Source organism: Budorcas taxicolor, chromosome 3, assembly GCF_023091745.1.
Source record: "Budorcas taxicolor isolate Tak-1 chromosome 3, Takin1.1, whole genome shotgun sequence".
Classification (NCBI taxonomy): domain Eukaryota; kingdom Metazoa; phylum Chordata; class Mammalia; order Artiodactyla; family Bovidae; genus Budorcas; species Budorcas taxicolor.
Window position 1 is genome coordinate 101,905,149 of NC_068912.1, and position 26,218 is coordinate 101,931,366.

Below are 26,218 nucleotides of genomic sequence, written 5' to 3' on the forward strand. Positions count from 1 at the left end.
TGTTGCCACCTGAGACGTGACCACAGCATTTTTGTCTCTCCTCTCTTTTGAACTTCAGAGCTCCACTTAAAGATCAAGGCCAGTGCTGCATCTTGTTTTGAGATGGTCTGGGAGACTCAGAGCTGTCATAATGCTGTGGGGGCCAGTGTTTAGGGTCTCGAGCTTTAGTCATGAATACTGGGGTTTAGAAAAGGGGCACAGAAACACTGGGGAATGGTTCATGTTGTGTGAATATTCCTGAAGACTAGATGGAACAGGGCCGCGGTGGGAGGGAGTAACCCAGACTCTGTTCTTTTTTTTTTTTCTCTTTCTTTTCCTTTTTTTTTTTAACTTTCCCCTCCTAAGTTTTAGATGCTTCTGGATGTTCAATGCTAGCACCATTACAGACTGGAGCAGCTCGATTTTCTTCATATTTGCTTTCAAGAGCAAGAAAAGTGCTGGGCTCTCACTTGTTTTCTCCTTGTGGTGTTCCGGAGTTCTGCTCCATATCCACCAGAAAGCTGGCGGCCCACAGCTTTGGCGCATCCATGGCGGCAATGATGTCCTTCCCTCCCCAGAGGTATCACTACTTTTTAGTGCTGGACTTTGAGGCCACGTGTGACAAGCCACAGATTCATCCTCAGGTAACTGTTGCGTCATTGCTTCAGCAAAGGTGGGGTGGGCAAGGAGGGAGGGAGGAGAGACTGGCTTTCTGGGACACAGAGGCACTTTCTCTTGTCTTCTTAGCTCCTGCCTAAGAAGCAAGACTTGCCTCAGGCATCCCAGGGCGAGGCAAACCTGAGAGGCCTCTGGAGGCAACTGGCACACTGTTTCTCTCTGGTCTCAGCCTTTGAGAATCAGAGATTTCCTTCTGTCCCGTCCTTCCTCTCTCCTTTCCCTTACCTCCTTCCTTCTCCTGCTGCTGCTGCATGTTGTTCGAAGGAATACTGTGTTAGTCAGCCTGCAGGTTGGCCCCCAGTGACCCTTGCCTCCCGATATTCCTACCTGTGGTCGTTCCCCTTCCACACTGAATCAGAGCTAGCCCTGTATAGTCAATAGAGTAGCGCGGAAGACACTGTGTGACTTCTGAGGCTCAGTCATAAAAAGCATCGCAGCCCACCTTGCTCTTTCGGATCACTTGCTCTGGAAGAAGCCAGCCACCATACTTTGAGGACACTCAAGCAGCCCTGGGGAGAGGTGCCTGTGTACAGGAACTGAGACTCTTAGCTAAAAGCCAGTACCAACTTGCTAGTGATGTTTCCTGGCCCTGTCTCGAAGTGAATCTGCCAGCCCCAGTCAAGCCTTCGGATAACTACAACCCCAGTGGACATCTGACTTCAACCTCAGGAGAGACCCTGAGTCTGACTGACCAGCCGAGCCACTCCTGAATTCCTGGCTCATAAAAACTGAGAGAGGATAAATGATTATTGATGTTTTAAGCCACTAAGTTTTGGGATGATTTGTTACACAGCATTTGATAACTCAAACAACCATTGTTGCACTGTTGGAAAGGAAAATTTCTTGCTTTTCTTTTTTCTTAGTTAATTACCAGCTGTGTTCAGGGATCTTTTACCTTTGGAGGTAGTGCTGCTAGGAAGCTTGCATTAGCAGCAAGAGACTCGTGCACCTGTGATACTAGAGTGCTTGGTATTTGCTTTGGGGGTGTGCCTGGGGGCTGATATGGCAGCTCATTATAGTGTGGGGGTCTTGGGTGTGCCTGACTCTAGAACTGTAACTCTTCCCTGTAGGGCTGGATTATCAGGTGTGTAATTTGGGGGTGTGTAGACATGTTGGTCTGGGAGTAGCTTTTAGTAGTTAGAGGAGGAGAAGAGGATGGTAGGAGCCCTGCAGAGGTGAAGTGGGTTCATTTCTCATGGTTGGTTTTTTCCCAGGAAAGGCTTCTATCTTTAGATAGGAGATTATTTTTCAGAAAGCAGATACCATAATGCTTTTACCTTCCCTTACTCCTCTCTTTCCTATTCTCCCTTAAGCTAGTGGTCTACTTTGGGAAAGGACTGAAAGCAGGCCTGCTAAGGCTTGAGAAGACAGGAGCCATATGAGGAGAGCGTCCTAGGGAAAGGAACTTTGCACGAGAGGGAGGATGGCCTGGGAGCTGCCTGAGCCACTTATTTTCTCAGCCTCTTGCTCCTACCCACGCTGCAGAGTCATCTTCTCCACCTCCCCAACCTCCTGGAGATTCTGTGATAGGTGTGCTTGGGTGGTGGTTGGGAGTCTTGGTTACATAGATTCTCTGGAGTTGAGAATCAGGGAGCCATACCCCAATGTGCCATATCTCCCTTGCTGATGATTGCAGGCACTGAGTAAGCCCAAGCAGGACATGAGTCTAAAAATCTAACACATCCCTATTGCACAGGATTCAGCCCTCTTCTGAAGCCTCACGGTTGCTGGGTACCTTCTCAATGACATTTCCTGCTTTCTGCTTCCTGACACCTGCCTGTGTATGTTTGTTTCTGAACTTTTCAGTTAGATTGTATGCTGAGATAATGATGTAGCTTTGTGCTCTTGCCCTACAGAGGGTTCTGCCAATGTTATTGAAGATGAAGCTTGATTCATGTCTCATTTTGGTCTGTCAGTATTACCTTTCATTTCTCTTTCAAGGACATTGTTCTTTTAATTTTTCTTTTTATTAATTTATTGCAGTGCTGAAAATGTAATGCAGTGCAGACTTAAATCACTTGTATCACCAACTTCCTTCCGAGGAAGGAAGAAACCTTCTGGACCGGGTTTGAAGTTGGGCTTCCTGCTGTTCACCAGGATCTGAGCCTGATTAAAGATTATCTCCAGAGTCAATGAACCCTGATGATGTGATTCCAAGGGCACTTAAGGAATTGGCTGTCCTGGTTCATTATTAGCAAAGCATTAGCTGTTGCTGTAGAGAACTCAGGAAGAAGCATTTGCTGTCTTGCTTATCTTTAAAAGGCGAATACGAATGATCTTGGAAATTATAGACCCGTTAGTTTACTGTGATTCCAGAGAAGATACTTGACCTGATCGTCAGATAATCAATCAGCAAACAGCTAGAAGAGCATAGGGTACTGAGTAATAACTTGCATGGGTTTGTGAAGAAGAGCAAATCCTGTCAGATCAATCTAACTTCTTGCTGTGACATAGTGATGGATCTGAGTGGATCTAGGGCAAGTGATAAATGTAACGCATCTCTACTTCATTAGGTCTCTACAGTGCTGTGATCAACAGGTAGGAAGGTGAGTTTGGGGCCAGACAGCTCTGTTGTTGAACCAGACCGCTCTCAGGAAGGGGATGGGTGGCTCAGAGTGACTTGAGACTTACTGTTATTGGCAACTTAAAGCCCTCCTCGCTCGCTCTCTCTCTCTGAAAACAAACAAACAAACAAAATCTTACCTAAAGTTTGCAGGTGGTGGAGTCCTGACAGAATTCAGAGAAAGTTGGAAGGTGGATTGGAAAAGTTGTCAGTCCCAGATAACACCGTGTCCTTCCGCTGAGCTCTTCACAGGTCAGGTTCTCATTATAGCCTCTGCATTGTTTAGGTCTTTTGATCAACATGGCTAGTGAAGGAATTGGAGAGAAGCTTAGGATAAGAGGAACAAGAATCACTAAAGGCACAAAAATTAAGACTTAGAAAAAAAAATTTAATATACTTTTAGTGACTGATTTTTTTGTCCAGACTGGGAAGGAGTTGTTCCAAGGAGAATGATAATAACTTGCTCGTCATTTTAATAAAGACCAAAAAAGAATTTGAATGGGAGCAGGAAAGATTGAGATTTGGGATGAGTGTCTGCTTCTAGACACGACAGTGAAAGAACCTGAATATGTTGTACAGGTTAGGTCCCCTCTCCCTAGTGGCTTGGTGACTGTCCACCTGCAGAGATACTTCACAGGCAAGCTCTGCATGCCTCCTGGGGATACATTTGGACTGTGAATCAGAACCACCCCAGCTCCTCTCCTGCCTGGCTCCCAAGAGTTGAACTCTTGAGAATGCTTGAGTACAGTGCACTTCTGATTCTTCTGGGAGTGTATCATATCCCTCATTTGTGTAGGAGGCAGGAACAAGTTTTGGGCCAGGGCCTCTCTGGAGTCTTGGCGTGGGGTTCATTTCCCTCACCTGTGTCTGCCATTCAGAAGTCCCTGAGTCAGCTTGTAGGGACTATCCAAAAGGATTGCCACCATACAAACGGACAGGCGCAAACTCAGTTGTACTTAACAATACTGATTGTAAATATGGTAAAACATCTGGTATTTTCCATTTGTCATAATTTTTGCTGTTTACTTTTGCACTTTGTTCAGATTGCTGAAACTGGAATGGCTGGTTTGCCAGTAACAGGCTTTCGCCTTTCTGGTATTTGCACTCATTTTGTTTCATGTGTTTTGATTCAGATTGACATGATAGGTATAGGTTGAATATGAGACTGTTTTTCATTTGAAGATTTTTTTTTCACGTAATTTAGGTGGATTACCATGTTTTAGAGACTCAGAACGTGAGGTATACAATTCCTTTCTTGCCTCAGGAATTGTTTCTTGACGTGAAAGTAGGTTTTTATCTGGTTGAGAATCGTGACTGCCTTGTCCTCAATCAGCAAGAGTTCACGTTGCTCTTTTGGTGTGGATGTGCATCAGATGATGGCGGCTGTGACCCTGAAGCCCAGGGAGCAGCCTGAAAGCTTTGGTGGGAACTTTAATTGTGCTGCTTTAACCTGGGGGCAAGTTCTCTCACCACCTCAGTGTTCAGAAAAGCCCGAAGCAAACGTAAGTGAGGGAAATGAGGGGTAGGCCACGAAACGTGGAGAGGAGGAAGTAACCTGGGCTGTCCGGATGGCCAGGGAGGGGTAGCCCAGGGCTCCTCTCTGGGAGCACACATGCTGGTTGCCCCTCCCCTCCCTCCTGGAGTTGGTCCATCAGGCTCGGTCAGGCCCCAAGGTGCAGTCTTTTCCTCGCTGCTCCGCAGCAGCCCCACTGACTGTTTTCCTTCCCATCTGTATTCAAGTGCCCATAACTTTGGAGGAAAATGACCTTTGGGGTTGAGGTTTTCTAGTGTTTGCTCTTTGTCCACAGGGACTTTTTTTTTTTTTTTTTTTTTTAAGGAAACCTTGAAGAGACTCCATCTGCATTTTGAGTTAGAACTATGAGTAAAGGCATTTCTTTTTTATAGAAAGTTGTCCAGATGCTGGGTTATTTGGGGAGGGCACGGTTGGGGGAGGGTTGATGGTGACAGGAGAAGGGATAATATAGAAGAGGGGCATTTGGTGGATTTTTGGTATGATTTGAAGCTGACTCCTCATTGTTAGTCTTGTGAAAGAGACACTTTGGAAAACTTCACAGGAAATTGATTACGATCCCTACAGATCACACTGTATTGGTCTCCTCCTCCATTCGAGGCTGGACAGCAGGAGGCCCCTACCCCCTCTACCCACCCCCCACCCCCCCACCCACCTGATACACACACATTGCTGTTGCTCTGTATTCAGCTTCTTGCCTTCTCTGCTCCTGGTTCCTGCACTTTGCAAGTGGATGGAAAGGTCATTCCCTAGAGAAAGAACTCACCCCTTACTTGCCTTTCACTCGTCCTGGTCCAGGTTCCTCCAAGCAGGAGTTGTCAGGTCAGGCTCTTTAGCAGAAGGGCCCGGTTGCTGGGTTGCGGTCCATCTGCCCATGGCCCCAGTCAGCCCGCCTCCTTTTTCTGTATAGACAGGCGAAGGCGCTGACGCTATTCTGTTCTTCTAAACTGGGAAATGAAATGCAAAACCGACGTTAATGTAACATTATGGTTGAGATTAAATGCACCAAAATCAGGAAATTCAAAGTTATGCTTCCCACAGCAACTATAACTCAGCCTCATCTGGCGTGTGTAGTATTTTGTGTTAGTGCGATTGGTGTTATATGTTAAGACATTAAAGTTAACACCATAAGCAGAGCACAAAATGCTTGAGGGGGCTGAGTTATGATGACTGTGTGAGCCGTAAGTGTTCTTGCATAGGCTCTCAACTCCTGGAATAATTTTTCCCCTGCTCATCAGACCAATTATTGCCTTTCTTCTTAGTTATATGTCTGCTTTAGCACATCTCTTCTTCCAGGGTCACTATAAATGAATTCCTCTATTGGTGGCCAGTGATGGGTGGGAATGGGGCAGCCCACTAGGCCCTTTTGTCCTTTTTGTTGCTGCTTCCATAAATGTGGTGCCTCCCCTGCCCCCTCCCCGGGCCCCGCCTCCACAGGCTGCAATTTCCTGGTGGTCCCTCATCGGGATGGGCCTCCCAAGGCTCTCACTGTGGCTCCTCACTAGTGCTCCCTGAATGGGAACAAGCATTTGCTGTGTCCGGGTCTTGGCCCTGTTGAAACTTCAAGTGAAAGCCGAACGGGCCTTCTTTATTCGGAGCAGACATAGCAATGGGAAAGTAAAATATACACCTCGGGGAGCGGGGCACCGGTGCCTGGTGGTGCTCTCTGGTGTGTCTGGCATAGCAGAGATGCAGTCGCAGTGGGTTTATTTGCACTGTTCAGTCTGCCCCTCTGCCTTCCCCAGGGTTTATACCTTTAACCTCCCCTAGTGTGTAGCTAGGCTCTGGAGTTGCCTGGGGGTGGGACCAGGAACTTTCCTTGGGAAGCGCTGGGTCACTGGTAACAAAATCAACCACGTAATTTAGTGCAAATCAGGAGACATTTCCCCCAGCCTGTTATTATCTGGTGGCCTCTCCAGGGCTGACAGCTGTTGGAATGCAGATTTTGTTAGACACTGGGCTAAGGTTGGTGGTGGGAAAGAGCTCTAAAGAATGGGGCCATTGATGAATGGTGAATGAAATCAGGGATTATAAACGAACAGTGACACTGAGCTGCCTTTTAAGGTTTTTGTTGGACATGACAAAACCAACCAAGTCTGTAAAAGAATAGGACCTCATGGTAACCACCTTAGAGGCAATGAAAAAGCCTCTTTTTACTTTCTGGATAAAACCTTCAACCTCTATGTTAGATGCCAGGATATAAAAACAAGAAATGGTTCCTGCCCTCAAAGGGCTCATAGTCAAGGAACATGATAACCACCATCGCCTGGGTGAGTACTTGGCACAGTGGGCGCACAGAGCAGGGGAACGGTCAGCCCTGCTTTTGGAGGGGTCGCATAGCTCCCCATTAAGGAAAGCCAGGAGATCAGGAGTGCCAAATGGACCCAAGGGCTCTCAGAACTGCTGTAGCAGGAACTAAAGAAGGTGCTCACAGAATGCGCCAGGACCAACTGACTGAAGTCTGAAAAAACTGAGCTGGATTGCAAGCTTGCTTGTGTGGATGTTGAAAATGAGGGAGAGGGAGGATGAAGACTTTGAACTGGCAATTTTTTTTCTTTTCTTTTTTTTTTTTCTGTGCCACGTGGCTTGTGGGATCTTTTAGGCCCCAACCAGGGATTGAACCCAGGCCCTGAGAGCATTGAGTCCTAACCACTGGACCACCAAGGAAGTCCCAGAACCCAGCCAGTGATTTCACCATTTGGCTAGTAGGATTGTCTGTATCATTATTATGGTATTTTTCACATTCAAGAACATCAGTGAGACTGTGAAAGCTACAAAAGGTTTAAGAGAATTTTGTGCAATAAAAGTGTGAGAGGCAGAAGGGTGAGGGTCAAATAGAAATATGTGAGCTGAGGCCCTGAGGCATTGTCAGGGAGCTGCCCCAGAGGGTAGCGCTGGGCTGGACTGTGAGGTCTCTAGGGAGAGGCAAGGGCTAGGGGACGACATCACCCCCAACCCCCTGCTCCCAGTACTGGCAGTTAGGATCTGAATCTGCTAGGCATCCCATGGGAAGACCTCCTTCCATAGACTGGGGAGGTTTATACCCTTCAAACAGATAAATGGCTGGCTGACTTAACACTGAGAACAGAAGGAAGGAGGGAAGGATTAATGAAGAGGCAGGAGGAGAGAAATGACTTGCTACAGACTGGAGAGGGTGGAAGGTGGGGACAAAATGAGCTGTCTGTGTGAGCAGCAGCAACAGGTAACAGCCACAGAAAGCAAGCCGGTGCTTTTGGAAGGGGAAGGGGGAGTGAAATCCTGAGGAGCATGTAGGGTTGGTCTTGGACTTCACTTCACTTCTCCCTGCCCCCGACCTGTCTTGTTTTTCCTCTCCCCTCTGTTGATTACATTTCGTACTTTGTAGACAGGAATCGGTTGTCTGACATGAGGAAAACGGATATTAGGAGGTGCTTCCTCCATCTCTGTGTCTTGTTGGGAAAAAGGATCCTGCATCATTTTGATTAAGATGCTTTGAAATGATTATTTTTTATCCCCTTATCCTAGGTGTTCACAATACTTAAAAAGCTCCCACAGTCATACATTTATGTGATGAGTTTTGAGCTCTAGCTGTGGAACTTGAGTCATTGCCTAAAAGCCTGGAACAAGAGTGTTCCCAGATTGACATCAGCCAACCCCACCCCCACCCCGCCCCCAGGCTGGCAGGTCTGCAGCAGAAGGGTGAGCAGGCTAGGACAGGCACAGATGGTTTGTGTGTGTTGAGTGCTGCTATGGGCAAAGCCTGGTTAGGTACTGGGAGAATCAGAAAGGAGGGAGGAGGACTCTGGAGGGGAAGTCAAGCATTATGGAAGCTCTTCACTTGAAGTAAAACTGCCTTGGAATGGGCTTGTTTAGACCCTGACCCTCCCATCTAGTCAAGGCTATGGTTTTTCCAGCGGTCATGTATGGATGTGAGAGTTGGACTATAAAGAAAGCTGAGCGCTAAAGAATTGATGCTTTTGAACTGTGGTGTTGGAGAAGACTCTTAGGAGTCCCTTGGACTGCAAGGAGATCCGACCAGTCCATCCTAAAGGAGATCAGTCCTAGGTGTTCATTGGAACGACTGATGTTGAAGCTGAAACTCCAACACTTTGGCCACCTGATGCGAAGAGCTGACTCATTTGGAAAGACCCTGATGCTGGAAAAGATTGAGTGCAGGAGGAGAAGGGGACGACGGGATGAGATGGTTGGATGGCATCATCGACTCGATGGACATGGGTTTGGGTGGCCTCCAGGAGTTGGTGATGGACAGGGAGGCCTGGCGTGCTGTGGTTCATGGGCTTGCAGAGTCGGACACGACTGAGCAACTGAGCTGAACTGAACTGTCTGTAGTGGCCAGTAGGAGATCTTGGTCCATGGTAGTAAATGTCTGTTGTGTGAGTTCCACTGTTCCAGTGCCCTGGTCGGTGTCTAGTCCAGGGGAGGCCCTTCCAGCCAAGGGCTTGTCTGAAGGCTAACTGCTAGCAGAGGCTCTCACTGGGAGGTGCTGATGTTGCTGAAAGGAAGGACGTGCAGCGTCCACAGTAAGGTTGATAAAGTAAAATCGGCAAGCCAGGAAAGGAAGTGTGAATGTTGTTGAGTGGAAGAGAGGAAACAGAAGTAGATGTCGTTAGCCAGTGTTCAAGGGAATGGAAGGGAAGGTGTTCCAAGGGGTTAAATATGGGCAGAGGGAATCCGGTTAGAAGCTATTACTTGAAAGTGGGTTAGTGGGTTGGACTAAGGTGGTGATGGTGGGAATGGAGAAGAGTTTTGTGTTGTAGCCCTTAGATCTGCTGGGAAAGAAACAAGCTTGAGAACCATACTCTTTAGTAGCTCATAGCTTTTGGGGGTACTGGTGGGGTCTGGTTGTCAGTAGTGCTAAGAGATTTGATGAGGAGTGGAGAGCAGAAACCCACGGTGGTTATAAATGGAGTGCCCTGCAATGAAGGCCTGTGTCAGGGACGCCTGACGTAGGTGAGCTTAGTGATGTAGGCAGTTACTTTACTCCTGTGGTATCTGTTTGATGAACTGTTTGACCATGTCCTTTGGGAAGTAGATGGTGATGGTGGATAGGATGATAATTGGCTGAAAAGCTTGGAATCTTGCTCTACCAATGTGATAAACTGAGGGCCATGGCTTGAAATTGCAGTGTCTGAAATGGAGTTCAGGGGCTCTATATTGATCACAGTCTGTGCTCCCCACCTCTCCCCAGCACTGCTGCTGCTACTGCTGCAAAGTCACTTCAGTCATGTCCGACTCTGTGCGACCCCGTAGACGGCAGCCCACTAGGGTCCTCTGTCCCTGGGATTCTCCAGGCAAGAACACTGGAGTGGGTTGCCATTTCCTTCTCCAATGCATGAAAGTGAAAAGTGAAAGTGAAGTCACTCAGTCCTGCCGGATTCTTAGCGACCCATGGACTGCAGCCTACCAGGCTCCTCCGTCCTTGGAATTTTCCAGGCAAGAGTACTGGAGTGGGTTGCCATTGAATGCAAAACCAACTGATCTGCTGAAAGGGATTGGTAGCTGGAGATGGAGGAGGCGGGACTGATGCCTGGGAGGAAGCATGCCATTTTGATAAGGTCTCCTTTCACTAGAGAGGTAAGGTGACCAGAGAAACAGTGCCAGGGGCAGGCCTTAGAGGAAGTTCATGGTATCGTGTGGAGGCGGTGAGGTGTCTCCAGCTCGGGGCCTCAGGCTATTGTAGGAATTGCTGTGATCTTGTTCTACATCTGTGGCCAGTGTTAGGCTTAATCAGGACCAGGGGTATAAAGAAAGCTCCTGGGTGATGTCTGTAATGAGAGGTCTTCCTTGGAGAGGTATCCAGCCCCACGTTTTGATTCATTTTTTTGAAGAGAGTAGTATGATGAGTGCTCTGTGGGTAGCTGATGCCCTGGGTCTTGATCCCGTTATTGAAAGGAGCAGGCATTGCCTTGGCAAGAGAACCTCTTGCAAGCTTCCTAACAGAAATGTGTCAACTTGCTCTACACAGTTCTGGGGTGTGACATGCCAGCCTTTCCACCGTGGATCTCTGCAGCCAGGAGAATGAAATGTCTGATGGCAGAAGCCAGGAGTGGTTGGCAGATACAAAGGGCTCACCTGAGGAGCTTGAAAGTGGGCCGAGCAAGGGTTTATTCTGAGAGTCAAGAACCCTGGGCTCTGATGTTCTTTTGTCAGTATCTCTGTGATAAGGACTTAGTCACACAGATATTCTAGACTATACCTTGGCTAAAATGTGGTCTGAGAACCAGTGGCATCCCCATCCCCTGGGATCTTGTTAGAAATACGGAATATCAGGCCCTTGTCGTTCAGTTGTTCAAGTCGTGTCTGACTCTTTTGTGACCCCCGTGGACTGTAACCAGGCTCCTCTGTCCATGGGGTTTTCCAGGCAAGAATACTGGAGTGGGTTGTTATTTTATTCTTCAGGGGATCTTCCCGGACCAGGGATTGAACCCAGGCCACCTGCGCTGGTAGGTAGATTCTTTACCACTGAGCCACCTGGGAAGCCCGTTATCAGGCCCAGCATTAGACAGAATGTATTTTGACAAGATGTCAGGTAATTTGAAGTCTGAGAAACACTGCTCTACTCCACCAGTGGGTCTCAAACTTCAACAAGTCTTAGAATTACCTGGAAGCTTTTTAAAACACAGATTGCTGGGTCTACCCTCAGGATTTCTGATTCAGAAAGTCTGGATTGGAGGCCAGAAACTTGCATTTCTCATAAATTCCCAGGAGATGGGAATTTATGCTGCCTGTAAGGGAGCGTGCTTTTAAGTCACTGACCACCTTAGCTTTCTTGTGTATAAAATAGGGCAGTGATGCCTGCCTTATGGAGATGTGGATTCCGATGAGCCAGTGTGCGAGAGAAGTGTTCAGGCAACGTGGACAAGATGCCAGTCTGTGTCACTTGCTTACTGGTCAGTGATTTTGAAAATCTGCCGTCATGGCAGCACAAGTGTTTCCCTGGCCTGGCTTCTGGCTGTTGGTCACACACAGAGAGCAGGGAATCTATGAAGCTCCCTTGGGGGATGCTGTCTTCTGTGAAGAGATGAGCGGCCCCTGGGACTGTGAATGGGGATTACTGTGCAAGGCTTCCTGAAGCCCAACTAGCCTCTCTGGGCTTCTCTTCTAGTTGCCTGGCCAGAGCCCGCTCTCTGCCTGAGTGGGCCTGGTCTGCCTTGATCACCTGTTACTCAGCCCCACCTCTTCACTCCTGGTTAGTGGGTCTTCAGTACAATATTTGCATTGATTGGAAAAAATGGACTTTGTCAAACCAAGCCCTTAATTCATCTTTTGTGTTACATAACTTTCCCCACCCTATTGGGTGATCAACTGAACAGGCTTTGGCTGCAGCATGTGCCCTCGTGCCAGAATGTGGACTCTCAACCTCCCCTCAAAGTGAGGTGAACCGAGGCAGAGGCTGTTCTATGAGAAGCAGTATAGCAGAGTGCTTAGGAGCAGGGACTCCAGAAATGGACCCTCTGGATCCGAGTCTGGTGTCCGCCACCAGTGTGCGGTGCAGTATGACCTGCCTTGAGTGAGTTACTTGTACTTTGTATGCCTTAGTTGGCATTATTGGCAAAACGGGATTAATAATAGTACCAATCTTATAGGACTATTGGGAGGATAAAATATAAGAGCTTAGAACTGTGCCTGGCATGCATGTAATAGCTATATGTGTCAGCTCTTGTTAGGAGAATTCCTACTAATGTTATTTTGACTCATGGCCTCATAGTAAGCTATTGGGGTACAGCAGGTAGCTGGGAGGCAGGCCCTCCTTCCCTGGGGAGCATAAAGAGAGCCTGCAGGTCTTCTATCAACATGTAGACGGAGCCACAGCACTATCCAAAGAGTTTTTCCCTCCATTAGAATGGTAAGTTGAATTTGGCGCCCTTCCACTTCCATGCCCTCCTGTACTGCTGCCCCTGGGGGACCTCTCCTGCACACAACCTGAGATTTGTTTAAATTAATTCCCTGACAAATGTAGGTATACAGGTAGCTATAAAGAAATCATTTGGTTGTTTGCTGCCCGGAAGGGTCAGCTTCACAGAGGCCACTAATATCAGAAGTTATTTACAATTGAGTATCTGAAGATGTTTAAACTGAGGCTGATTCAGAGTCATGTGTGTGTAGACACCAGCTTGTACACCCCTGGGTGAGGATGTAGTTTCTAAGATTTTTGGTCTCCTTCATTTATTGGTATTATATGTTTTTAAAAATTCAGATTTCAGTAAAATCTGAATTGTAATTCAGTTTGCACTCCCCCCCCTACCTCCGCCGCCGTAAAGAACAGCAGTCTCTATTTTCACCCTCTTTTCTATATTTTAATTGCTTTGGGGTCTGTGGGAATGGGTGAAGACAGACGTGTAGGTGAAAAATCAGCCTTGTACAGCTTCAATTTTTTACCCTTCCTTGTCCTGAAACTTCGAGCATCAGCTCTCATCTGTCAAAGTGTAAATCAGCAATTAAAACCCAAACAGCCAAATGCCAAAGATGACCTGAAGCACAAAGCAACTGACAAACAAGTCCGGACAAATCGACGGGTAATTTATAAGCTTTGCCCTAAAATCTAATTATTTGGCAATTCGAATTTGCAGCCAGCCAGGGCTCGGCAATAAATTTAACCCGCCATAAATTATTTAGGAGCAGGCTGTGGTGTAAATCAAAACCACGAGTGTTTGTTTAAGAAATAAGCTCCTTGTGCATAAAATGTCTTTTTTTCTCCCCCCCAAAGGAGAAACTGTTAAGTCAACTACGGTCCCTTCATTCCCCAGCACAGCCTGCACTTCTCCCTTCTCCCTCTCAACTTCCCCTCTTCCCTGTGGTCAAGAGGCTCCTTGATCCCTTGGAGAAAGGTCTTGCCTTTGCGTGAAACTTTTATCCAAAAGTCTTTGTCTGGATAAAATCCACGTTTTCACTAGGTACTGCTTTTTCTGCCTTGTTGTGTGATGATGTTGCTTTTGGATTTTGTCAAACCTTTCTCTGCAGGAGTGCACACTTTTTGGACTTTGAATCAGTGGGTGGAGAGAAGGCATAGATTAGTTGTAAACTGAGGGAATGCCGGAGAAGGCAGTGGCAACCGACTTCAGTACTCTTGCCTGGCAAATCCCATGGATGGAGGAGCGTGGTGGGCTGCAGTCCATGGGGTCGCTAGGAGTTGGACACGACTGAGCGACTTCACTTTCACTTTTCACTTTCATGCAGTGGAGAAGGAAATGGCAACTCACTCCAGTGTTCTTGCCTGGAGAATCCCAGGGACGGGGCAGCCTGGTGGGCTGCTGTCTCTGGGGTCACACAGAGTTGGACATGACTGAAGCGACGTAGCAGCAGCAGAGGGAATGCCAGTTCCTAGATTGAGAAGGGGGAGCCATGAAAAATGATCTGCTCGTTTCAGAGAAGACCATAGAAAGATTGGCTCAGGGCAAAGAAGAATCTGTGCTTTGGAGAAAAGGTCTGTAAGAATGCCGCACTATTAAACCCTCTGCCCCATTGTCAAAAAATGCCTAACCCAGAGTCCTTCTGCTTAAAATCCTTTTGTTGTTGTATCTTTGAATATAATCTTACCACTGCAGACACTTTAGCTTAAGGGAGTTTGAATACCCTGAAAGCAACCTACATGTTTATTTATTATAATCTACTGATTGTGGGCGTGAAATTTCATTTGAAATGCTGTTGCAGTTTTGTCTTCAGTTTATCAAGAGAATCACTGGGGTTCCTACTTCAGCAATTAGAAAGTAGCTGTATTTGAAATCTTTGCTCCAAGAGAAACTTCTACTCAAGAAGATAAAAGAATATTTGCTTGGTGCTTCCTTTTTATCTCTCTGTCTTCCTTCCCCTTTAAAAAAAATACTTACAGCTGGCATTTTATTGAGTGAGACAGCAGATACAATAGGTTTGGAACCATGGGTACTTTGAGAAATCCAAGTTCTAAGGCTTTTGTGCTTAGTTGTCAAGTTATGGCTAGTTCCCATCCATCATCAGCAGACCAGCTTTTTGGGGTTGTGGTGCTCTGCCCTTGGACAACCTAGTAGTGCAGGTAGCCGTGGATGGTGGAGGGTGACCAGCTGTCCTAATTTTAGCAGCTTTCTGCTCCAGGAATCTGTGGTCCCAGGCACACAGAAAACTGGGACGTTGGTGGTTTGTAGCAGTCGAGGGAGGCTGGGAGATGAGAGGCAGGGGATCTGGTAGAAAAGTTCTTTGCAGCCTGGCTCTGCCACCTCCCATCTTGTTACCTTAGGCAGGTCACTTCGCCTCTCTGGTCCCATGGATAACTCTGTGAAAACAGAATTTTCCTGTTAGAGGCATGCTCTTGGCTTCTCTCTTGCCATTTATCAGCCCCTTTATGTGTTCACTTACCAAAAGCTGAGCGTGGGGTCTGTGTGCTGAAACAGACCTGCGTGCTAGAGATGCAGACTGTAGGCTCATGGTTCTCACCCTCCCTGAGCACAGAGCCCGGCACTGTGTGTGTCCCTGCAGCTGCAGTGGAGGCTTTTCAGTTGGAACCCTGCAGGACTTTCTGCCTGGATGGTTCACATTCATTGCTCTTACAACTCAAGAACAGCCTTTCTTCTTAGCAGATAGAGCACTGAGCTCCTTAAAGACAGTCTTTCAGACTAAAAGAATCAGATCTTTCTTGACCCTTCAGATTTTGAGAGCTGTTAGTCCTACTGTCTTTAAGTCTCATTTTCCCCGTTTGGAGTCCCAGCTCTGTCCCTTCCTAGCAGTGCAGCCTTGAGCAAGTGACAGCTGCTTTTGGGGTCTTAGTTGTTCTGTAAAACAGGCCTAGTAGGGATTCCCATTTCATGAGCTGTTAGGTGGATTCAGTGTCATCTTTCCTGTTGCCCATTTAGCAGAATGTCTGCCACCGCTGTTGTTGTTGTTCAGTCACTCAGTCGTGTCCGACTCTGCAACCCCGTGGGCTGCAGCTTCCCTGCCCTTCACCATCTCCTGGAACTTGTTCAAACTCATGTCCATTGGGTCGGTGATGCCATCAACCATCTCATCCTCTGTCATCCCCATGTCCTCCTGCCCTCAATCTTTCCAAGCATCAGGGTCTTTTCCAGTGAGTCTGCTCTTCCCATCAGGTGGCCAAAGTATTGGAGCTTCAGCATCAGTCCTTCCAGTGAATATTCAGCACTGATTTTCTTTAGGATGGACTGGTTGGATCTCCTTGCAGTCCTAGGGACTCTCAAGCATGTTCTCCAACACCACAGTTCAAAAGCATCAGTTCTTCAGTGCTCAGCTTTCTTTATGGTCCAACTCTCATATCCACACATGACTACTGGAAAAACTGTAGCTTTGACTAGAAGGACCTTTGTCGCCAAAGTAACGTCTCTGCTTTTTAATGTGCTGTCTAGATTTGTCATAGCTTTTCTTCCAAGAAGCAAGCGTTTTTTAATTTCATGGCTGCAGTCACCATCTGCAGTGATTTTTGAAGCCCAAGAAAATAAAGTCTGTCACTGTTTCCATTGTTTCCCCATCTATTTGCCATGAATGGGAAATAGTCCAGTGATGGGACTGGATGCCATGGTCTTCGTTTTTGAATGTTGAGTTTTAAGTCAGTGTTTTCACTCTCCTCTTTCACCTTCATCAAGAGGCTCTTCAGTTCTTCACTTTCTGCTGTAAGGGTGCTGTCATCTGCATATCTGAGGTTATTGATATTTCTCCCAGCAATCTTGATTCCAGCTTGTGCTTCATCCAGCCAGCATTTTGCATGATGTACTCTGCATGGAAGTTAGATAAGCAGGGTGACAATTACAGCCTTGGCGTGCTCCTTCCCAATTTGGAACCAGTCTGTTGTTCCATGTCCAGTTCTAACTGTCTGCCACATCAGTTCAGTTCAGTAACTCAGTCGTGTCCGACTCTTTGCAACCCCATGAATTGCAGCACACCAGGCCTCCCTGTCCATCACCAACTCCCGGAGTTCACTCAGATTCACGTCCATCGAGTCAGTGATGCCATCCAGCCATCTCATCCTCGGTCGTTTCCTTTTCCTCCTGCCCCCAATCCCTCCCAGGATCAGAGTCTTTTCCAATGAGTCAGCTCTTCGCATGAGGTAGCCAAAGTACTGGAGCTTCAGCTTTAGCATGATTCCTTCCAAAGAAATCCCAGGGCTGATCTCCTTCAGAATGGATTGGTTGGATCTCCTTGCAGTCCAAGGGACTCTCAAGAGTCTTCTCCAACACCACAGTTCAAAAGCATCAATTCTTCAGCGCTCAGCCTTCTTCACAGTCCAACTCTCACATCCATACATGACCACAGGAAAAACCATACCCTTGACTAGACAGAATGGAAAGAATGAAATGATTCCATCTTGTGTTTGTCTCTGAAGGTGTTGGGGCCGGCTCCTCACTACCCCTTGCCCAGGCTCCCAGCACTTTGGAGAGAGGAGACACCTCACATTGTATTTGCCTTTGTGTCTACACCCAGCCCCCGCCTGGTAAAAGTAGGTGCTTAATAGTATTGGTTTATGACCTGATGATGATGACAATATGACTTACCTTCCAGGATTAAAAAGGGTAAGATGAGAAGATGTATTTGAAAACGTATAATAAAAAGCATAACCCTGGGTATCTTGCTCCATTAAGATACTTCTCGTAGTGCATTGTTCGTCATTTGTTCTCTTGCTCTCTGGTTCATGTAAAGTAAAGCAGACCACATCTTATCTCTAAATCACACTCCTACAGCCTGACCAGAGTCCCATACAGAGTAGATGCTCAGGTAGTTTAATTGGATGCAAACATCATACAGAAGTAAGGAATGGTGAAATTACTATTAGGGCTTGAAAAGAGGTCTGTTAAATACAAACCAGTTCTTCTTTCCTTCATGATGCTGCCTTTACACAAGCAGACACTCAGCTGTTCCTTTTAAAAAAACTCTGTCCAAGGGGAATGAGGAAATTTAGGGAGGGCAAAGGAGGAAGGGCAGAATAACAGGTTCACGATCCGAATACCTGCCCCTAGGAGTTGGCACTTAGGGACATCTTCATAAGCTTTGGGTGGAATGAATGTGATCAGCCTGTAGCTTTGGGGTTCCCTCTCTGATCATTATCAGCTGAAAACTTATGAAGTGTTTGGCCTACCCTAGGGGTACAGGCTGCAGAGTTTTGTCAGCTGGTACAGACTGGGGGTCCTCTCCCATGAATGGGCTGTTGAGAACAGTGCTTTGAGGTTCTGGGCTTGTCTGGGCAATATGGAAAGGTTAGAAGTAGCTAAATGAGATCCTTTTTGTTCTAACTCCCCAAAGGGTCTTCTGTCAGAAGTTCCTCTTTTACATCTTGCGTGGCTCAAAAGAATATGCCAGTGTGTAAGGTCGTTGTTACAGTAGCTGATGGTGGTGCTGAGGTAGGACCCCTGCAAAGTCATGTTCTGAGATTGGCCTTGTTCTTGGTCTTGGAGAGAAGTCTTGGCTGATGGCCAAACAGCGTTGGAGAGGTGTTTAGGATAGGTCCAATCTGCTGCATGCTGGCCTGCAGACATTTCAGAGGGGTTACCCCTCTCCATACAGAGCCAAGGCTGACTTGTTCCCCCTCTCTGGGAGGGTGATTTTGAGTGTGAGCGCTTAGGTTGGCTCCATTTCCCCAGGGGCGAGGAAGCCAGTGGCAGGAAGGATTGAACTGCAGTAGGGAAACCCAAAGGCCAAGTTTTAAGAGTATCTACTGGGAATGCTGACTCGGTGCTGGTCAGAGCGGGAGCTGAAGCGCTTACTATTTTACAATAAATACTAATAAAATTCTAGATCTATAATAACATTTCAGATCTCTAAAACAAACCATGTGCTTGTAAAAAAGTGGAAAGAGATCAACTTTAAGCCATAAATTCTTGGTAATAGAGGGGTTTTTTTCTATTTATGTTTGATAGATATTTTTGTTTCCAGAGGAATGTCAACTCCTAATTTCATAATGTATCATGGGCTTAAGAAAATTGAATTTAATAAAAGCCAGAGATGAATGGCATCCTTAAAGGTCCCAACACTTGTCTTTATTAGCAGGACAAACTGCAGGTCTCCAAACACTGCTTCTCTCCAAATGAAAGTTTAAATGAAAAGTACAGTTGTGTCACAGGTTAAATTTCATTGTGGGCCCAGCTAACATTGTTAGTGAGAGGCTGGCTGTATTTGTTTCCTTAGACACCAGGGCTGCCAAACCCACCAGGCTATGGAGCTCTTTCCATTGGAGAAGTGTTTCTTCTACTTAGTGGCAGAGGAAGGATATATCAGAAACGAGCCTAACTCAGATGAGCCCCCCACCTCAGAGTTACAGCCTGGAAATATTGGGTATCTGATTTTTCAAGGGGGCTGGTGTGTACTTTGTGTGTGTGTGTGTGTTTTGTTTTTCAGAGCCAAGCTCTCTTCTCTGGCCTACCCTGTGGTACTCTGGGAGGAGAGGCACCACTTAGTTTAAGCAGCAGCCTGGGGATCCTCTCCGCCCCTCCTCTGCCTCAGTCTTAATTTTTCCGCCCTTCCTGTCTCTAGGGGCACCTGCCAGCTTCCCCATCGTTGGGGCAGCCCAGGGAACCCAGGCAGCCAGAAGCTTTGAATTTCTGTCATGAAATCTGGCTGCCTTGGTTTGGTCTTCAGTCCTGCTGTGATCTGTTGGATAAAGATGCTTGAAAAACGAATCCCATAGAGCAGGTGTGTTTGGTGGGGAGACACCAGGCTGCCGTGGAATATCAGGGAGACAGGCCATTTCTCCTTCCGTCTCCCCACTCATCCATTTCCTGATTGCAGTCAGGTGTCAGCGGCTTCTGTGTTGTTTCTCTGGGATGTCCCTGGAGAGAACCAATTTGCCTTGATTTTAGTGATGCTGGAAAGGTCCTCAGCAGAATGGGTGACCTGGGGAAAGGATGCCACTGGAGCTGACTGCGGGGGCCATTGAGCGGGCAAAGCCCCCCTCCTGTCTCTGCAGTGGAGGCCTCTTTCACATGCTAATTTTACTCAGAGGATTTTGCTTTTATTTATTTATTTTATTATTTCCTATTTGTCTCTTCCAGATGTTTTCAGGGCAGTTTTTGTGTGTGTGTGTGTTGTAAACTAATTCCATTCATGTTTTAAAAATTTATGAAAGCACTAATAAAAATGTCAAAGTGGTAAAAATGTTAGCTTTTCCTCTGCTTTGATTAAATTTTGCAAACTGTTTTTGAATATTAAAAAGCAGTAATTTTTTTTATTCTCTCTCCTGGCTTCCCCTCGTCTCTCCGGCGCGTGCGTGCTCTCTCCAGCCCTCTCCCCCCGCTCTGGCGTGTTCCTCCCTTTCCAGGAGCGATGTATGAAGCGGGCTGCACAGTCGGCATGCTGCAAGCCTGTTTGCACACCAGGACCTTGGTGCTGTGCATCTCTATTAAATAACGGAGACAAATTAATCTTAGAGACACCAAACAAATTGTCACTCCTCCTCGTTCTCTTCCATTACGTTCCAGCGGACTCGGAAGGGCTGGCTAAGCGATTGGGTTATGGGGGGGCCGGCGCTGAGGGGTGGATGTGCTGCCTGAGAGAAAGGTGGGAGGCACTAGCTCTTTATACTCTTACTCAGGTTTCTGTTACTCAGGTTTCTCCTCTTCAGTATCGTCTTTGGCTCCTTTGACTTTATTTACTGCTTATCTCTCTTTTTTTTTTTCTTTTTGTAAAAACTAATGAAACTCATTGTCTCTGTTTAAACTTCATGCACAGAGGTCTGTGCATTAGTCTGATGGCTGGTTATCTATGTGGCTGGAGACTTAGGCCCCTTCCAGGGAAGGGACCCAGGCAGGAGGAAGGGGGTTCTCCTTTTAGGGGCTGGAGTGAGCAGACCCCTGCTGGAGAGCCAGGGGTGGGGGGAAACAGGGCCAGATGCTCCCACTGTGTCCTTCCCCTTCCCAGAGACAGTGGGGGTGGAGTGTGCCTCGGGTCCCTGGAACCTGTGAGGATGTTAACTGTGGGAGGGTCAGGATTATAACTGAGCTGGCATCTTCTCACTCAGAGTCTTCAGTTTGACCTGGCAGGAGCTAATGAGTCCAAAACACTCCCCCATTCTTGATTCGGAGTTCTTTGAGATGGTTAGTTTAGAAAAAAACAACTGATTCTTCCTTTTCTGTGCCTTTGCCATTCCAGGAAATCATCGAGTTCCCCATCCTGAAGCTAAATGGCCGGACCATGGAGATTGAGTCTACCTTTCACATGTATGTCCAGCCCGTAGTCCATCCACAGCTTACTCCCTTCTGTACAGAGGTAAGGGCCCTGGCTAGCGGCAGGTGCTGCTGGGACAGGAGCTTGGGGATCATTGGTGCTCTATACCGGCTGCTTAGGGAAAGCATAGGTCTTCTCAGTGGTTAAGGCAGGTACACGTTGGGCCCAGCAGTTGGCTTTTTACAAAGTCTGCCACTCCCCTCGGATCACTGTGGTCATTGGGGAACCCAGGGAGAGTAGTGATTCACTCTTCCCTGTAGTGATTCCCGGCTTCCCTGACACTTTCCCTTCCTCATCATCCCTACCTTTCCTGGTAAACCAGACACTTGGAGTCTAGGAGTCGGGTGGTGCCTCTAGGGTTCAGCTTCTTTTCAGTTCTGTTTCCCCTTAGGGTCCTTGGCAGGAGGTGAAGATTTCAGCTTCTTGGTTATGTTGAGGCTTAGCTGTCTGGTGATGTTTTTCTGTCCTTGAATGAAGTGGTCCTCTGTGAAGCATTGATGGCATTTGTGGGAAGCACAGTGCTATCACTAAGGAAAGAGATGGGCAGTCCAAGTGGGGTATGAGGACAGCATGGCCAATGCAGAGATGTCTTTATCCTTATCCTAGGCTGCTTCTGTACTTGGCCACCTTGCCAACAGATTAGTGTGGCCCCATTTTATGGATTTTGAAACTGGGACTGAGATCTTGGTGCTTGCTAGGGACTCAGAAGAGTCATTGGCAGAGAGGAGGTGCCCCAGAAGAGTTTGCCTCTCAGGACTGTATGAAGAAGCCTTCTGTGGGCTTTTCCCTGTGGTGCATCGTGTTATATGCTCTATGCTGGGGTGGTGGAATCATGGGCCAAGTGTGTGTGGTAGCAGAGATCCTGGGAAAATGTGAAAGCAAAGAGATCAAACCAGTCAATCCTAAAGAAAATCAACCCTGAATATTCATTGGAAGGACTGATGCTGAAGCTGAAGTTCCAATCCTTTGGCCACCTGATACGAAAAACTGACTCATTTGAAAAGAAGCTGATGCTGGGAAAAGATTGAGGGCAAGAGGAGAAGGGGGCAACAGAGGATGAGATAGCATCACTAACTCAATGGACCTGAGTTTGAGCAAACTCTGGGAGATAATGAAGGATGGGGAAGCCTGGCGTGCTGTAGGTCATGGGGTTGCAAGGAGTTGGACATGTTTTTGCGACTGAACAACTAGCAGTTTGGGTGAGAGTACGTTAGAGACTTTGTGCCATCATCCAGGGACCTGCTTTCTCCATATGAGTGAATCAGGAGGACAGAAGTTCTCAAGTAATCCCCAAACAATCCCTTTGGTGTGGAGGGGGTTGGGGAAGTGCTTGCCTGTGCTGGTTGGGGAGCTCAGTGGTCTCTGATACTAACTTAGCCCAGATGTGAGGTCTTGAGCTCCTGGCCTTGATGCCAGTGCCCCAGGTGGGCCTTTTGTTGTAGGTATCCATCTGCCAAGGTGTCTAGTCTCTCAAGCCTTTTGTTGCTCCAACCAATGATGATGAGGCTCTTGTTTCCACTGGGGACAACTTTTCTCCCCTCATTCCCCTGGGAATTACCTGTACCACTAGGGGGCGCTAATCTGTCCTGTTTCCCCCTTTGGGAAAAAATCATCACTTTAATGATGATGAAAATCCCCTTCCTTATGGGAAGGGAAGGGAAGACTTTCCTGAAACTAGCCAGGTTCTTGAGCCCTCCACTGGCCTGAAAGTGTAGTGTCCCTTTATCTTTTTCTTCCTCCTTTCTGTGTGCGGCCTCCCCCTTGGGGCCTCCAGTTCCAGCTCACTGCCTGACGTCGACAGGCAGGCCTAAATTGGGGGAAGCTGGTACTTGTTTAGGGGTGGAGTGGAGCATTGCTGGAGCTCAGCTCTGGGCAGGAGTGGACGCTTGAGGATATTGGGAAACGGGGGTTTTTCAGAGCAAAGTTGCTACTGCTTCTCTTTTGAGGGAGGGGAGAAGGGATTGCAAGACTCTGATGAGAGATGTTTCTTTTTTCTGGAAAGTCTCACTGAGGGACACACATACATAATTTGGCGGGTAGCGGGCTTGGTGGCATAGGATCCTCCTTATGAAGCCTGCTCTGAAGTGAGGCTGTGACTGTGCTGTAGGCATGGATTCTGCCATCCTCTCTCAGGCTCCCAGAGCTCAGAACTCCCCCTGGCCTGGTCCCTGCTTTTTCATCTAGCCTCAGATCTCCCTGCTTCATCTCCGCCTCACTTTCCTCAGTCTGTCTCTACACACGATGGTCCTTCTGCTTGTGTGCCCCGCCTGCCGTCCTGCTTGTCCTCCAGCACTCTGCTCAGGGTCACCTTCTCTGGGAAACCTTCACTGAGCCCAGGCTGGGCCGTGCTCAACCCAGCATAGCACTGTCAGATAACGTTATACTGCAGTCATTTGTCCATCTCCCCACTAGACTGTGAGCTCCTTGATGGCAGAAACTAGGTGTGATCCCTGTCGGTCCTATCCTTAGGGCCTGGCACCAAGTAAAAATCCATGTTCCTCAAGTGGCTAGTGTCAAGGAGTTTTTCTACCACAGCCTGCCTCCCCCCAGGGTAGCTGTACTGCTCACTGCTCTTTTGAGTAAGTAACGTCTTCTTTGAAAAACCTCAGGTCATCTTGATATCGCCCTGTCTTCGTACTAGATGGACTGTAATGCCAAGGGAGGCACAGACACAGGATGGGGCTGTCCTTCTGAGACCTCATCCAGTCTGGCAGAATGTGCCTTTGCGGACGGGGAGGGGTGAGATCATTCCAGCCACAAGGAATCTTTCATTGGTAAGGGTAAGGAACAACCCCAAACCTCCAGATTTTTCTAAGCAGGTCCTCCGGGAGGATTTTCTCTCTTGGACCAGAAGTTTTTTTTTTAAAGAACCCTGGCTATTTGTGTGCATGCACAAGCACATGCTTGTGTTAGAATAGAGGCGGGCTCAGTGCCGGGCAGCCAGAAGAGGGGTTCTGCCTCGAGTGAGTCTGCAGCCTGCATGCAGACACTCTCACTGCTCTGAGTGATGAGCATGTCATTAGCCTTCTTGAGGTCCTTTCTTAGTCCCAGTTGATAGGCTGCCTGGAGATGTTCTGACAGAAACAGGATGGGGGTGTGTTTTCTTCCTTCCCAAGCCCTTTCCTACCACCTCTAGAATCCACTCCAGCTCATTACATCTCTGCCTGTAGCAGCTGGGCTACTGCACAGTCCCTGACCACGTGCAGTCCTTTTTGTTATTGTTGTCACTGTGGAAAAAAAACAAACTAGGAAAAAATACCCATTTTGCTAAATGCCAGTAAAGGGCTTTGTCTTGCACCTGTACTTGTAAAGGGTGAGATTTATTGGTCTCTTTGTCTGAGGAGAAAGAGTGGGTCTGATTATCAGATTGCACACCAGAGACAAGTGCTTATGTAATCAACAAACTGTCTTGGTGTCAGAATACGATTGTGCTGGAGATAAACTGTGAAGGGAGAAAGCACTGGATGCTGACATGCTATTGGCAGCGAGCATCCAGGGCTGCTTCCTGTGTAGTTGCCCATATTTACGAACGAGGAAGCCCACTTGTCCCCAGACAGAGCTCTGGTGCGGGTAGGGGATCTCAGTCACCAGTTACGTTATCAGTCAGGGTCAGAAGCCCCTTGCCTTGTGGTTTCTGAGTCTGGGGAAGCGGGAGTTAATCTGTAATCCCTCAGTGAAAGGAGCCACAGAGCACACATTAATCCTTCCTCTCACCTCTCCTGCTTTAAGTGGTTAAGGTCTCTGAGCTCTGTTTAGCCTGTGAGCCCTGGTTCTCAGCTTAATAAATACTTGGCTTTGCTCTAGTACCTTTCATTGTGAGAATGTGAAAGCTTTTTACAAACATATATTAACTCAAGTGGGAATGGGCTTAAATAGCAGCGTGAAAGATTTAGGTTAGGCCTAAGGTATCACTTCCCAGTATGTATTTTATTATATTTTCTCTCTTCCTCACAGTTTCTGGTATGTCTTATAGGTTGTCGATATCAGGTACGGGGATTGACTTCTTAAATTTCACCCTCCACCATCTTCATCAAGTGCCTTGACAGAGCTGATCAGATGTGGTCCATTGTTGGAGGCATTAATGCAGGGGAGCGAGGCCTGTTCCTGAAAGGATCTCAAGCCCCTGTGTCTCTGGGGGTTGAGTACAAGTCCCTTAGCTGTAAGCTGTAAGCCATGCCTTGGCCCATAGGCGGTTTGGGAAGCATGGAGAGAGGGAGGAAGCCAAGCTTACTAGGCTCCTCCCAGGCTGATGATTCTAGGATTGCTGACCACTGCAGGGTAGTGTGAGAAAGCCCCAGAATTCTGGAGGCCATCTGCACCCCTGCACCCCACAGTGACAGGAGGCGGGCCTAGTCTTTGGTGAGAGACACCGCAGGTCAGCACCTCGGTGGTTGTTTTCGATGTTGTGCTTTTCCTGGGACCTAGGGCAGGTGCTGACCTCAGTCCCATCTCCAAGGAGCGAGGGTTCTTGGCAAGGATGCTGTTGGTCTCCTGTGTAAGAGGGATTTTCTGGAAGCCCTTCAGAGTTCGTCTGAGTGACACTTGGTGGGAGCCAAGAGGAGGAGACCCAACCTCGCCTCGGGAAACTCAGACTGGACACGAGACTGTGAGCAGGCCCTGGGGCTTTCCCTGACAAGTGGCTGTGTGCCCTCTTTTCCAGGATTGTCCTGATCCAAAGCCCCAGCGCCAGGCTTGGGGATGTGACTCAGCCCTAGGAGAACCTAGCAGGAGAGAAGCTGGGCGAGAAAGGGCAGTAGTGGGTGCAACCAGTCATCTGGCTGTGGGACCTGGAGTTGGCAACAGGCCTGCTCCAGACCCTGCCGAGATGAAACACAGGGCCCTGCCTGCTCAGTGTGGCTCTGGGTGCCGACTGGACTGGGCCAGGACTGGGCTGCCAAGAACTCAGATTCCACAATGGCAGGGTTGTCATGCCTTTCTTCACTGCTGGATTCCTGCTTGCTTGAGTGGGGCCCAGCCTTTCCAGCAGTAGATGCTGACTGAATGGAAGGAGAAGTCTCAGCACTCCACGATGAAAGCTACAAACCTGGGGCTCTTCCCCATCCCCACCGGAGCCCTCAAGGGACCACCTTTTCTTCTCTTTGGCTCAGGCCCTCCCTCTGCTGGGCAGTTCTTTGGTCTTCCAAGCAAGGAAAGGGTGTAGAAGTGCCAGCCGGGTGGGCATGCTGTGGGTTAAAGCCTCGCGAAACAACAGTGTAGTTAATCTTTCTAATTTATTTTCCTTTTAGACCATGGGAAGTCTGTAGGCAGCAGCTGTTACCCAATTAAAATACAGATTAATATAAAAACAGTTTCTGGAATATAAAATAGAGTGG

The 26,218-nt window shown here is 47.8% G+C and overlaps 1 protein-coding gene across 3 annotated transcripts in view; it reads left to right on the forward strand.

Annotated features, from left to right (window-relative positions):
- ERI3 (ERI1 exoribonuclease family member 3) overlaps positions 1–26,218 on the forward strand; it is a 132,866-nt gene that overhangs the window by 13,835 nt on the left and 92,813 nt on the right. For 2 of the 3 annotated variants that reach the window (XM_052637888.1, XM_052637889.1), the window contains exons 3-4: positions 346–623; positions 20,811–20,927. In XM_052637888.1, coding sequence (XP_052493848.1) covers positions 346–623; positions 20,811–20,927 — 395 coding nt within the window. The remainder of the gene's footprint in view (positions 1–345; positions 624–20,810; positions 20,928–26,218) is intronic. The other variant, XM_052637890.1, reaches the window with a different exon arrangement.